Source organism: Trachurus japonicus, chromosome 18 (genome assembly GCF_045865225.1).
Source record: "Trachurus japonicus isolate A0001 chromosome 18, Traja_1.0".
Lineage (NCBI taxonomy): Eukaryota > Metazoa > Chordata > Actinopteri > Carangiformes > Carangidae > Trachurus > Trachurus japonicus.
Genome location: NC_140924.1, coordinates 32076617 through 32090117, shown reverse-complemented (window position 1 = coordinate 32090117; position 13501 = coordinate 32076617). Strand labels below are relative to the sequence as shown.

The 13501-nt window shown below is 41.1% G+C and overlaps 1 protein-coding gene across 3 annotated transcripts in view; it reads right to left on the bottom strand.

Moving 5' to 3' along the window:
• LOC146969646 (phospholipid-transporting ATPase ABCA1) overlaps window positions 1-13501 on the bottom strand; it is a 170699-nt gene that overhangs the window by 147303 nt on the left and 9895 nt on the right. For all 3 annotated transcript variants that reach the window (XM_085760153.1, XM_085760154.1, XM_085760152.1), the window contains exons 3-7: window positions 9836-9929; window positions 9449-9590; window positions 9208-9335; window positions 6607-6734; window positions 5524-5721 (exon numbers count right to left, since the gene is read on the bottom strand). In XM_085760153.1, coding sequence (XP_085616279.1) covers window positions 5524-5721; window positions 6607-6734; window positions 9208-9335; window positions 9449-9590; window positions 9836-9929 — 690 coding nt within the window. The remainder of the gene's footprint in view (window positions 1-5523; window positions 5722-6606; window positions 6735-9207; window positions 9336-9448; window positions 9591-9835; window positions 9930-13501) is intronic.

Sequence of the window (13501 nt, the reverse complement as noted above, 5' to 3'; positions counted from 1 at the left end):
AACGCCTGTGGGCTTAAATTGTTCAAATGCTCTCTCCTACGAACTTCCTGCCTTATCGTTTATTTATTGGATTTACTGTCCCATATATTTTTTCTCAGCGATAAACTCAAAGAAAAGTGCAGGCTTTCATCGTCCCAATGGGAACCGAGGGATTTAAAAGAATTCAGGAAAACATTGGTTCTAATAAATAATTCCCATCTGATTGCGTGCATTCTAGTAAAATCACTGGAAGACACAAAGGTGCACACATGGCAGCCACATTTTTTGAAAGCTTACACCCTATGGGACAGAAAATGATTTCTCACTTAAGATGCGGAAAATTAAAATTACATTAAGACAATTGTGCAGTAATAAATTTACAAGTGTTGAGCTCTTGGTGGTAGCTTTGGCCCAGAAGTGGGTGCATTATCAAGTTTTTACTTTAACAGATATTCCTTTATCTCTCCGAGTCACAGAGGCAGACAAGCATAACATTTAATTTTTTTAATTGGTTACCGAATTGGCTGGAAAAGAACATCATTGTCTTCGCATTTCATTTACTGTACTGCGAACCGTGTGAGAAATAGAACAGAACATTTTTCTGCAATATTCTTGAACTATTTAAGCTGTGAAGGTTTCATGTTACAGTGTATAATTGATACTTTTTAATTTACCTCTTCTTAATTTACTTATTTGTGCCTGAAATGTATTTATGTGCAAAACACACATATCAATTTGACGGGTGTAGGTTTTAGTTTGGTGGCACATAAGGGAGAGGGTCTGGGGATCTTGCCCATGTAGATTTCAACCATCAAACACATGAATTAATTTATTCTTTTGTTTTTACCAAACTGGACAAATTTCTATGGTAGAAAGGAAAACATCACAACAGCCAAGCACCACACAATTCAAAACAGTGACGACAAGTAACCCAGCTAACACATAATGTTCCGGTAAGTTTCCCAAAACGTTCCATACAGGTTTTCGACTAAACATTCCCTAAAGAACATTTTAAGAACAATGTATAAATGCTTGTGTTTATGTAACATTCTCAAAACATTTCGTATTTTTTAAGGTAACCCTTAGAATGTTCCCCTAAGGTTATTTGGTTGCATTTTGGGTAACCTTCCCACAACGTTCTAACCAGATGCTTGTAACGTTTTTTATGAGTAATTTTTAGTATGTTCTCCTAAAAGGTTTTTGTTTGGTTGCATTTTGAGTAACCTTTTTTTTTTTTTAATTTAACCTTTATTTAACCAGGAATAATCCCATTGAGATTCAACCTTGCCACAACGTTCTAAGAAAGTTCTACAAAAATTTTGTTTTTAAAGGGACAACGAGGAGTTTTGGAAAAGCGAAGCGTTTTCACACTACATTTATGAGCCTCCGCGTGCACCGTAAAATTCTTTTGACCGGCGCAAGACGGACTCATGTTTTCATTCATCAATAATTAAAGTCAGAGGTTCAAAGAGGTTCACATACCGTCGTAGTTCCGACCATAAACGGCGATTCAGCTACGTTATTCTCATGACTCGTTGCGAAACTGAAAGTAAAGAAACGCTGGTCGGCTCGACCAGCATCTCCACCACCACTAATAGTAACAAAATAACGATCGAGACGGAATGATATATTTATCGAAAATGGGCCCATTAACAAGTGTGGGTAGCGGAGATTCATCCACATTAAAGCTCCAGTTGGTAAGTTGACGAAAGTGAAAGTAAACTCCGCGACTTGGTCGGAAATTTCAAGACAATACTCCGTCAGGTCCCTTTATGAACCTCTGCCAAGCGCCCCACACACACACAGACACACACAAAGTAGCCATAAGATGTAATGTATCCATAGCACGACGTGTAGGAGCGGCGATTGGCTGCTCCTCCTGCTCCCTCTACCTGACTGGTGGAGAATCGTCGGTCGCGGTGGATTTTGGCAAATACGATTACAGGCTGTAGGTGGAGCCAGAGGAGTTGGATTTTGTCCTAAATTACTCATTTAATGTCTGACCATCAGAATATAGTGACAGTTCCAGCAAATATGACTGAATAATTGTTACCAACTGAAGCTTTAACGTGAGACTTTTTTATAACCGATTAGAAACTCCTCGTTGTCCCTTTAATGTAATATTCGTAAAACATTCTAATAACCAGATGTAATGTTTTTTTTTTTGGTGTATGTTAGGGCTGTCAGTTTTTAGAAAAATGAGGTTCGAACGAATATTGAATGACCCGTAATTCGTTCGGATATATTCGAATATTACAACGCCCCCCCAAACCACCCCCCCCCCCGCGCCGCCGCAGCCGCAGCACACACAGCCGCGGTGTTTTATTTTGAAAATTGACCGGATACTCTTGTTGTTTCACGTTTGACTCCCTGCCCAGCTTGACGCAATTGCTCACGGCTCTCACACAAAATAGACCAGACGCTGCACGGCGCGAGCCGGCCGCGGAGGTGCACGCCGCGACACCACACCAGCGGTTAATATGGGCACAGAAAGTAAACTGGCTCCGTTTCTCAGCTCTTCGCGGCCCTTCCGCGGCGCTATGCAGGCACTGGGCACTGCAGCCAAAGACGGTAAATAGAGTATCTTTGCTGCAGCCTGCATATCGAGCAGGTCATTACTGCTCGAATACGAACTTTTCCCCCCACATTCGAACGAATATTCGAATGTCGAATAAAAAGTGACAGCCCTAGTGTATGTTCCCCCAAGGTTCTTGTTGGGTTAACGTACATTTTGGGTAATTCCTTCCCACAACATTCTAACTAAGTTCTTCACATAATGTAACGTGCCGTTTTTTACAATCTACACCTTATTTCTAGCATAAAATACAATCATTTACTCCCAGATAACTTTGGTGTTATTAAGAGCCCTTTCCGACGAAATTAGATCTAGCCAAGGTCGTTAATGCAAGTCTACAGGGCAGCGGAGTGCAGCCTCTAAATAACACATTATCTGCAGAGTAACTCGTTGCTTGTTTATTTTACCAATATTTTGTTATGATACACACTAGTGCTATTCCCCTCTGGGCCCGGGGTTAGCTGTTATCAACATCCAGGCTCTAACGTTATTTGGCCTGTTACTAACCTCTGGCATATCATCTCTGAGCTTCAACATCAACAAGTCACAGTTGCTGCAGAACGTCTCTGACTGCAGGCTATCTTAGTTAGCTAGCAAGCTAGCAAGCTAACTAAGCAAGACAATGGTTAGCCTTGAGTTTAGTTAGCAAACTAGCAAACAACGTACAGTACCTCCAAGTAAACTAAGTAAATAACTTACATGGCTTGTACTTTTTGACTAAGTGTCCTTCATGTCTCAAGTTATCCTCCTGTTTTGTTGTGTCCTCATCCATGCTTTACAACCTGTCTGCGCACAGAACCGGTATGGAGCTGTCAACTTGGGGCTGGCGCGGCTGGCATCGTGCCAAACATTGATTGCTAGCCAAAAACGGATTTCCGTCCGCAGGAGGGTGCACATTCTGTTAAAGCTAAAAAGCCTAGTGTTGCTCTTATCTAGGCTACAGCTGCTTTTATAAGGATAAAACAACAATTAGGACATGCGTCTTGGCTTATGATGTAAAAGCATTGCGATCATTGTAAATAATACTATTTTCTGTCTCTGTGTTTGGTATGTCCAATATCGTTGTTAGATAGACTGATTTAGCCTATATCTGGCGTGTGTGTAGCTAATAAAGGTATTTGGCACAGAAAGGGGGTTTCTGCCTCAAAATGACTTTGTCACTCATAAGAGATTTGACCATAACCAGTACTTTTTACCACTTGAAAAATGAGTAAAGTCACATGACATGGAAGCTAAAATGCTGGTGTAGCTCCACTGGGCTGAGGTCAACAGGTCACATGACCTGGAAGCTATTGAGCTAAAACGCTCATATTTACATTAAAGGGAAACTTCTTTTTTTTTCAACCTGGGCCCTGTTTTCATATGTTTTTCTGTATACGTGAGTGATGGATAATACAATTATTGAGGTGGCTGCAGTTTTGAGCAGGGCAGGCAGCCTGCAGCCCAGCTAACGCTCTTCAACCGGGCAAGTGGCTCCCGTCAAAGTTTGCCCTACGTGCATTTTTTTCACACTGACAGGTTACAGTGAGTGTCTCCGACAACATACTAGAAAGGAGAAATGAACGTATGTCTCTACCTTTAGCTGGAGGTCGCTGTTTGTGATCTGTGTCCAAATCTCACCCAAAATCTTACCCAAAATTCCCTTTAAGGAATGTATCAAAAAACCTTTAAAGAGGATGAGGAGTGTTAAAATGCAGTAAAAAGGGTTGTGTCTCACACAGCAAGTCACTCTTCTGTCAAACATTAATAAAATATATGAGGAGTGTTAAAATGCATTAAAAAGAGGTGTCTCTCACACATGTAGACAGCACAGAAAAAAATGTCTTCACCTGTCAGTTTCATCTATAAATGTCAGAAGTTGCTGTGTGGACGCATCAATTTTGCTTCCACGATATTGTCTCAGGTGTGTTGTACTGTGATTTCATATTTAACAGACCATTTGATCAGGGGCATCCATTTGCACATTTTGAATGTTGATGGAAATGGCCAGAAATTGCAGATGTTAATAAATCACTGAATCATTCACAAAACAACATATCCTGAATATGTGAATTGCCTAGCAGATAATCCAGTCACAATTAGGTTTCCTACAAAACACATTTGTTGTTTTTAAATGTGATTTCTAGGGGACAAGGTTGCTTAAAGCCGTTTGCTCAGCTGTTCAGAACCACATTTATCCCAACAAACCTACACTAATGGGGCTATGCAGTAGTTTAGAAACCAAACTGTACCAGCAAACAGTGAATAACTGAGTAAAGGTGTGTACAAACAAAATTAATTTCTCTGTCACAGATGGCTCTAAAATATCTTTTCAGTTCCAATGTCCACACAGGCAGTTAACCAGCTGGAGGGCCGACATTGTTAGTTGTTGTGCGGTGCCATCTGTGACTTCAGAACAATGTATGTTTCTCTGCAACACTTAAAATTCGGATTGCTGGGTAAAATATGAAGGTTAAAGGACCAGTCGTTCATGCGAGTTCTAACAATCTGATCATTTGCCGTCACCACATCTGGACCCAAGAGAGAAAGAGAAGGAGAGAGTCTGCAAACACCAAATGTGTTGTGTTATGTGGGATGATCAGAGCACTGTGCTGTGCAGCAGCTGCTAATGACTCTGCAGGTATTGATATGACCGACTGTGACTGTGTGAATGCTAGAAATCCACAACAGACAATGCAGTTTGACTTTAAAAACCTGACAGATGGTTCAAATGCATCTGCCAAAGTTATTCCTCGGTTGCACAAGAGTTTCACATTTACATTTTTTAGACACACTTCATTAGCCCAGACAAGTGTAATGTGTTGGTGACAGACAGTGCTGAGCTATATGAGAGCATTTCAAAAGTAGACATTACAGTGGGTATAAGTGACCCCACCAGGCCAGTGAGTGGTAATACATTTTTTATAAATTAATAGGCATCATCTAAAGTTAGAATAGATTATCTGTGTCAACTTATACAAAATTCTCACCTCAGATAGCACTTTCCTCAAATCCAGGTTCTGTAGGAGCACTTGCTGGGTGTTAATCAGTTGCTGTGGAGTGAGGGAGCAGCTGACATTTTGAAAAGCCTCCTTTTCAGCTTGGCTGCTAAATTGGACATACTCATCCAGACCTGTCCCCTCACACAGGATGCTCTTGAGGTTTCCAGGCCTTGGAACACCCATCATCTGAGAAAGACAAAAAAAAACATGAACTTAACAAACAGGCAAACTTTGCATCTGACCATATTTTATCTGTTCATGTGTCGTGTCCATGGGGATGTTATGCAAGCGTGCGAGAGTGTGTGCGAAATCACATTTCAGATCAGTATTGCTTTCTTTTAATTAAACCTTTATCTTTCTCCAATCACACTTTAATGAATCCTGACATTTATGCAAATGTGTGCAAACACCACAGTGACACAAAGCAGCAAATGTAGAAATGTGTCAGCCACAAACATCTACACCCACACACACACATAGTAAATTTGTGTCATGCCAGACAGTGTGTACAGTGGTACACACACGACAGCATACAGCATATGAGCAGAGGACAGATAATGGCCTTGTGTACTGTACTGGGAACTTCTTATTCTATGGGCACATTGACCAGTTTGCACCCTGCAAACATCACGAACGCCTCATACACAGCACAGATGAGTGAACAAGCATCGTTGTCAATGTCAGTAAAACATAATTACCTTCTTGCGGCTTCTCCAATATTACTGGGATATCAGTGGGGGAACATTTACAGACGAGACATTTGTTACTCATTGCTGTTGCAAGTTCATTTAGCTCTAAATTACCTAGTGTAGGAAGCTTCAGATGACTTTTTTTATTTTTGTCAAGCAGATACTACATTCAGCCTTGATTATCAGTCCCAGAGGCAGTTCAGTTCTTTGGCTAGGACATTTTATTGTGAAATATTCATGCACATTGCTCAAAGTAGATCCGGCCTTTAGAATATTGTGGTAGCAATTTAATTCCTTTATTTATAGGAGTTGGAAATTCTTCTTTTAAAAAGCTGTTTGGATCATTACTAGGGAAAGAGCAGAGCTGTGAAATGATACTCACTGGATTGACAAGAATCTTCGCATTCATGAGGCTTTGTGCGACTGATGCAGACACAGACAAATTCTGTGTCAGATGTGTGTAGAAAGTTTCATCGTCTCTTAGAATACTCCTCAGGGCCACCGGTTGAGCTTGAACATAAAGACAGAGATTCATTATTTTTGCAGAACAGCAACTGATACAGAGGGAAGAAAAATTACTCAGCAGCGTACTAGAAGTTGATATGTTTGATGCTCGCAGCTGGTCCTGCGTGGAGTACTTAAAGGTCCAATATTTTACAATTTCCTTGTGCTGCTATCCATAAGAACATGCTGTAGGTGTACTTGTAGTTTTAAGAACCAAAACCATTTCACTGCAGTTTTACATCTTTCACACACTTCTCTCTGGAACTCTAGCAGGAACATGGCAAAGTAATGTAGCTTAGTGAAAACAGTAAATATAAATGATGATGGTCAGTCAGCATTGAAAAAAGTAGAACAGATTAAAATACTCCAGAAAAAAAACAACACAAAAACATGTGGGTCGTTCTGTGGCATGGATGAGGGTGGACTGCATAATTGTGACATCACAAAATCCCTGAAGTCCTGACAGCTTGTTTTGAGGCACAGTTTCTGAATATGAACTGTTTGCATTTCTCTGGAGATACAGCACTATGATAATTTCATTGTATTTTTTATAGTGCCTTGACTTGCTTTATAATAGAAACAGAAACAGATATTCCACTCTAAACAATATGGAACCCTTTAAGGGACATGCATTTGCTTGTTTTCAAGTATTATTATAGCTTGGGCCATAAACTGACCATCTGCACTGTACATGTTTTGCATCCAAACCTGCAGTCCTTTTCAATCTCTGCCAACATTCTGATGCTCCTTGCTCCAGCATTTGATTATCCACACCACTGTAGAGTACACAAATCTGAGTGCGTGCAAAAACATGTGGGTCTTGTGTTATTTGCCTTTGATGGATACCTATGCCAACCATGAAGGAGAGCTCTCAATGTAAGTAATCGGACAGCAGCTGTCCGGAAGCACTGGAGGATTTTTTTTTCCATTGTTGAAGGTTAAAGCCAAAGCTAACAGCCCTGTCTTCAAAAGTACTGCAGTGCAGCTGCTAAGCATAATTTTACTCGGGGCTGATAGACACAATGGTCAAATCTTTGGACCCAAAAAAATGGAAAATCTGAATCAATTGCACTCTGATTTGGTTTTGTTAGTGCTTTGAGTGGTAACACAGTCTGATGAATTTAAGTTTAAATTATGCTTTCTAGATGACTGCGGCCATAAAATCCTTCACTGGTGCAAGTATGGCTTGAGCACTTGAGCTGCATGAGTGTGTGAGGGGGAGACCATTTGTTGCTAAACACGCAGCAGACTGTCAACCAGCCATTTTCTCCTGATTAGCTGCCCACAGGAAATCAGGATTTTGAAAAAGCCGACTTCAGAGCCAATCGACTGCTCATTGTCTCCTCCTCAGTGGTTTAGCATAGCAGGCATCCAACCACAGCGCATTCACACATGGCCTAGTCTCACGCTTTCTAGTCCACATGCATTTCATTCTCTCTGGGACTCCGCTATATGCTGCTGAGATGATGAAGCAGTTACGTAATTTAATTAGATAACCCCTTTTTGCCTTGCGTAATAAATGCAAGTCAGTCAATTATCAGGATGAGGGGGAGAGCTGACTTATATTATTTAAGGTTCAATTAAGATAAATGTTTGTTAAAAATAACAATCATTCAATATTGTCTGGAATTAATTACGCTATGCTGTTTGATTTATTGCGTGTACACTCAATACAACAACCCCCACCAGCTGTTACCAAACACATGCAGGACGTTGCCCTTCATGAGTGCAGGAGCACTGGGGGGAGATGGGCAGGGGGAGATTATGTGGAGGTAGAACATGCTCTGGGTTCCAACTAACACTGTCGCTTTTCTGATTGAAGTGACCGTAAAAGTCTTTTAATCAACCCCTGGTAAAAACAAAAAAGGACAACACAATCACCTTTGCCATCCCAGTCTTTTGATAGTACTCCATCCCATTCTTGTTAATGCCCTTTTGTGCTCTCGCCTCAGATAGTGAATCCCATTAATTATGCCCAGGCTTAGACCTTTGATGGATTTAATCTTGTATATTACGAGCCAGCGACCCCAAAATGCAAATGGCCCACGAGCCGTTTGTTGAACAGCATACGGCCCCCCCTCCGCCACCCCACAGCCACCACCACCCACTTTGCCTTCTTGCAAATTAGGTGCTGTATGAAAATCTGAATATCATCAGGCTAAATGAGCCTAATGCAAAGCAGCAACTTATCAAGACAAACGATCTGTCAGTCTGCATGGCAAATTGCATCATAAATAATCACACGCCATTGTTTTTGAGGGATAAAGGGGAATAACAAATCCTCCAACTTGTCATCCACATGAAGGGGATACTTTCCTTGATGAGAAGTACTTAACAAAGACATGACAAAGTAATTGTTACTGAGGCTGATTATTTACTATAACAATGTTGTTGGGTGTTTTTTTAGCAATTCCTCAGTAGAAATTCAGATCTTTGACTCTGCTGCTCTTCACCCGTTTCGGTGATTTCATGAACTTACCATTGTCAAGGTTAGTCTGTGACAGGACTGAGGACCACTGGTTGACATCATCAGCCAGCAACTGCACTTTGCTGAGAATAGATCTGTTCACTAGGAGGTTCTGCAACTCGATCAACACTCCAGCAATTCTGGTTTCCAGAAAGACAAAAAAAAAAAATCATAAATGGTAAAGTATGTAAATATGCAAAACATGCATGTGTTTCATCTTAAATGACAGAGAAGGGAACACTCCAGTACGTACACTGAATTATTGAAGTTGTTGACCTGGCCTGGTGTCTCCCCTGGTGTTGGGTAACTCAGACAGGGATTGTTGATGTTACACATCATACCCTGAAGCCAAGGCAGCACACCAGCCGATGGCATGGCTTTATTTGGGTAGTGACCTGCAGGAGCAGAGGGATACTCATTCACCCACCAAGCTAAGAATCTATACTGTAGGTCATCACTGGCTGGAAAACTAGATACAGTGATGTCCTGAAAGAGGTTAGCAGTTTTACATCTTCGTGCTGGATCATCATATGGCATATATTTCATTAGCATTAGCCTTGAGTTATGAGTTCTCACAGAGCATAAAAATTTAAATGACTCATGAAAGAGAGGTTAACATTACAACTGGGTATCTACTTACATTGGCCTTTGTAAATGGGCTTGTTGGTGGATCGCACCCCCACCAGTATGAAGAAGAGAAATAGAGGCCAGATCACTTCCACGACCAGTCGCACCTGCACAAAATAAAACACACGTCTTAGCAAAGCTGGGCTAGCTGTCTCCCTTCAATGCCAGTGGTTTTTCTAGGCTAATGATCATGCAGTGCTTCCATAACTGACAGGCAATACATGCAGTTAATGACTGCCCTCATGAGTGACCTCATATATGATATATGACCTCGTGTGTGTATCCGTGTGAGTGCATTTAAAGTAAGGCTCGACAGGACATAGCCTATATCTTTTCCTCTTGGTCTTCCTATTACCAAGCACTTACTGGATTCACAGAGCAACCTCTGCTTGTGACTCTCAAAGCCAAAGCTATCAGACATTCCTTATCATCTCCTCGCCACCCTCAGTCCTCTCCTGGACGAAGAGTACCAACCACTTCCTCGCTCTAATACAACCACTTTGCCCCATGTGACATGCCAGGCTTTTATTTCAACCCCGGGGAATGGGTGAGGAGAGAAACCTACAAAGCACAAATGGATGACCTCAAGGCTTTACTTGTTCACTCAGTAGTTTCTAATATTTTTCATCTCAGTTGGCCTTGAGGGATATTCAAGAGACAAAGTAGGTTTAACACACACACACACATGTATATGTATAATGGAAAACCCTGAGAAACGAGTGGAGAAACAGGATTACAAAGCCCCCAGCCACGGGGCAGCATAGGTCACTAAATGGTTTGATTGGTACTGTATGAAAATGATTGAGCCCTCACAGATCTCAGATCGCGCCACCACATGTATGTTTAGTAATACAAGTTCAGGGTTACCAATTTTCCAAACACACTTGAATTTTAAACCACTGCTGTTACTGTGGAAACACCAAAGTAGTGCAGTTCCTTTATGTATAAATCAAGCTATCGTGCAAGTCTGAAAGCTGAAGGCCAAGTAACATTTGTACAACAGTAGCGCTCCCTTTGTAAAAGCAATTCATCCCCATGGAGAAATATTTTCAGCACAAGTAATATCCAACTGCGGTCTTCAATGAGACATTACAATGCTGCAGCTCATCCTGCTTTGACTCTTCACCCCACACATTCTGCCATATGGGCTTTTATGCGTTCCCTTGCCACACCACAGCCCGACCAGCCCTCCCCCTAGCCCTGCACTCCGCCGCCGAGCCCTCTCTTCTAACCTGAGCTGACCTGCCTGAATACTCATCCCTCTCAACATCTCTGGTGAAGTGACCTGCTTAGAGGAATCAGCTGGAAAAGCTGCAGTCGACCAATCCCCTGCTTCTGCCCCTGCATCATGTCCAGACATTGTATGTGATGACGCACATTATCTGTAATAATAAGACTTGACCGATACTGGTTTTGTTGTCTTCATAATGTAAAACAGAGGGCAGGCACAGGTGAAGAAAAACACATAATATATTATGTATGTTATTTGGTATGCCACAGCGCCATGGCAACCTTATGAAACTAAATCAAGGTTTCTGCAGTAGAATAGGAATGAGGAAGGCGACTGAACACACAATTTACATGACTTGGGTATATAGGCATTTTGCTTCACTTCACTTGTAAAATTTTGTCAATGAATTACAGATGAGAAAATTGCAGAAAATCACTTTGCATTTACTTTAAGAGAAACCGGGTGGAATTTCAAATTTGGTGCTTTAATTCCCTCCAGTCTGTGTGTCACTGAGGATGTAGTTTCTAGTGAGAGGGTGAATTATCATAATGTATTCCAAAGAAAAGGCATGGAGAGGGAACACAGAGATCATGGGGACTTTCTCAATGTCTGGCTCCCCAGGCATTTGCCATCAGACACCAGCGTCTTTGTGAATAGATAATCTCCTCCTATGAAATTATGTGAAATACTGGACCATAAAATCAGTTTCATGCCTGTTATAAAATCTTAAAATGCTTGGTGAGGCATTCATATAATTGGTCATTAACCTCCACAGGCCCTCCAGAAGCACCATTGTCCTTGCTAACTCCCACTGGTTTTGTCTAATAACAATATTTCATGTTGACATTGGCCAAATATCCTACATACTTTGCACAAAACCACCACTGTCCCCTCACACATTCCCAGAGAAAACTAGGCGCATATTTCTTCTTGATACGAAACGAAAGGATGCCACCATGTGCTCTCTGTCGGTTGAGAAAATTAATAAGGGGCATATTTACCCAGATACAAAGTTGTGAAATTGCGCAGGACTTTGCCTCAACTTATTCCGCAACAATTTGAACTTTCATTACAGCAGATTGCCGATGCCTTTTGTTCTCCTCTGGCAACAGACACATACATGCTGTGCTCCTACCCCCTAACAAAACAAGTGGGTGGATGTGGCTCCTATCATCACATCCCCTGCAAGGGTTTGAATTAAAGAACACAACGTGGCCCTTTATATCATTTATGCCTGCCTAAAGAAATGACTCAAAAGCCTAACTAGATCCCTCGATATCTTCCTCTGACCCTTGAAATGCAGCTGCAACACATGGTGTAACTGTTATCTTCCTGCAGCATGTGACCTCTGAGCCAGGGCCGGTGACGTCAGAGTATATGGCTGGTCATGTGTGGGGTGGTGTCTGAGAATAAGGAAGTTATTATGATAAACACAAGTGGCTATGTGGTGGGAGTGGAACTAAAACTTTATCATCAGGGTCAGAATGGAATTTGTTATTTGATCTTTTTTATAATACGTCCTCATGTTTAAAAATCAAAATTCAAATATATTTTGGGGATATATTTGCTATTCATACAATATGCAATTATTTGAATTAAATTGGACTAAACTACTTTGTCCATTCACCAGTGTTGTGCACATAAACAATGAGTCTCATTTTAAGATGTCTTTAAATATGAATTGTTTGTATTGTTTGAAATTTGGTGTTGGCAGCAGATGAAGTTTAAGTGAATCAATGTTGACGCACTGAAAGGGTTGGAAGCGGATACTGAAGAGTAATGGCCGAAAAGTGATTTCAGTGAAGTTTCATTTCAAGTTTCATCCCAGTGGGTGGCTGAATGGCACTTGAATTGGTTCAACTAGCATTTTAAAGCATGATTTTTCTAGCGTCAAGTGTTTTCTTGCCAGAGGGCTGGTGGGGGTGATTGTGGCCTGACAACAACTTTGGCCATTGTTGTCCATATAATAGGCCTACTCTTAATACTCCCACTGCTTCCTAGCAAAAAAAGATTGCAGCGAGTTACTACTGTATCAAGGCAGACCAGAGACAGCTGATTAGCATGCTAATGTCAACGGAGAAAAAGAGTGAACATTCCTTTACTCTTAATGAGTGAACACATTTACATTAAATTTCTTTATTTGGATAAACCCCTTGAGATGAATCATTTCGTTTTTGTCAAACATTAAGCTGATGATTCACTACACACTTGTTATCAGGTGGTAAGTCAAAGCTAATGTTGCTATGTAGCGACAGCAAAACTAACAATGTGAAGTGTCACTGGGTGTGAATGATGAAAAGCAGTTCAACTGTATAAAAAAAAATTGAAATGCACAGTAAAGAGCAAGTGTCAGTTTGTATGCAAGGAGTGAAGACTGAGAGTAGATAACCTTTAATTGTAATTTGCAATCTCATTAAATCTTTGGATGGCACCGCTGAGTTCAGACTC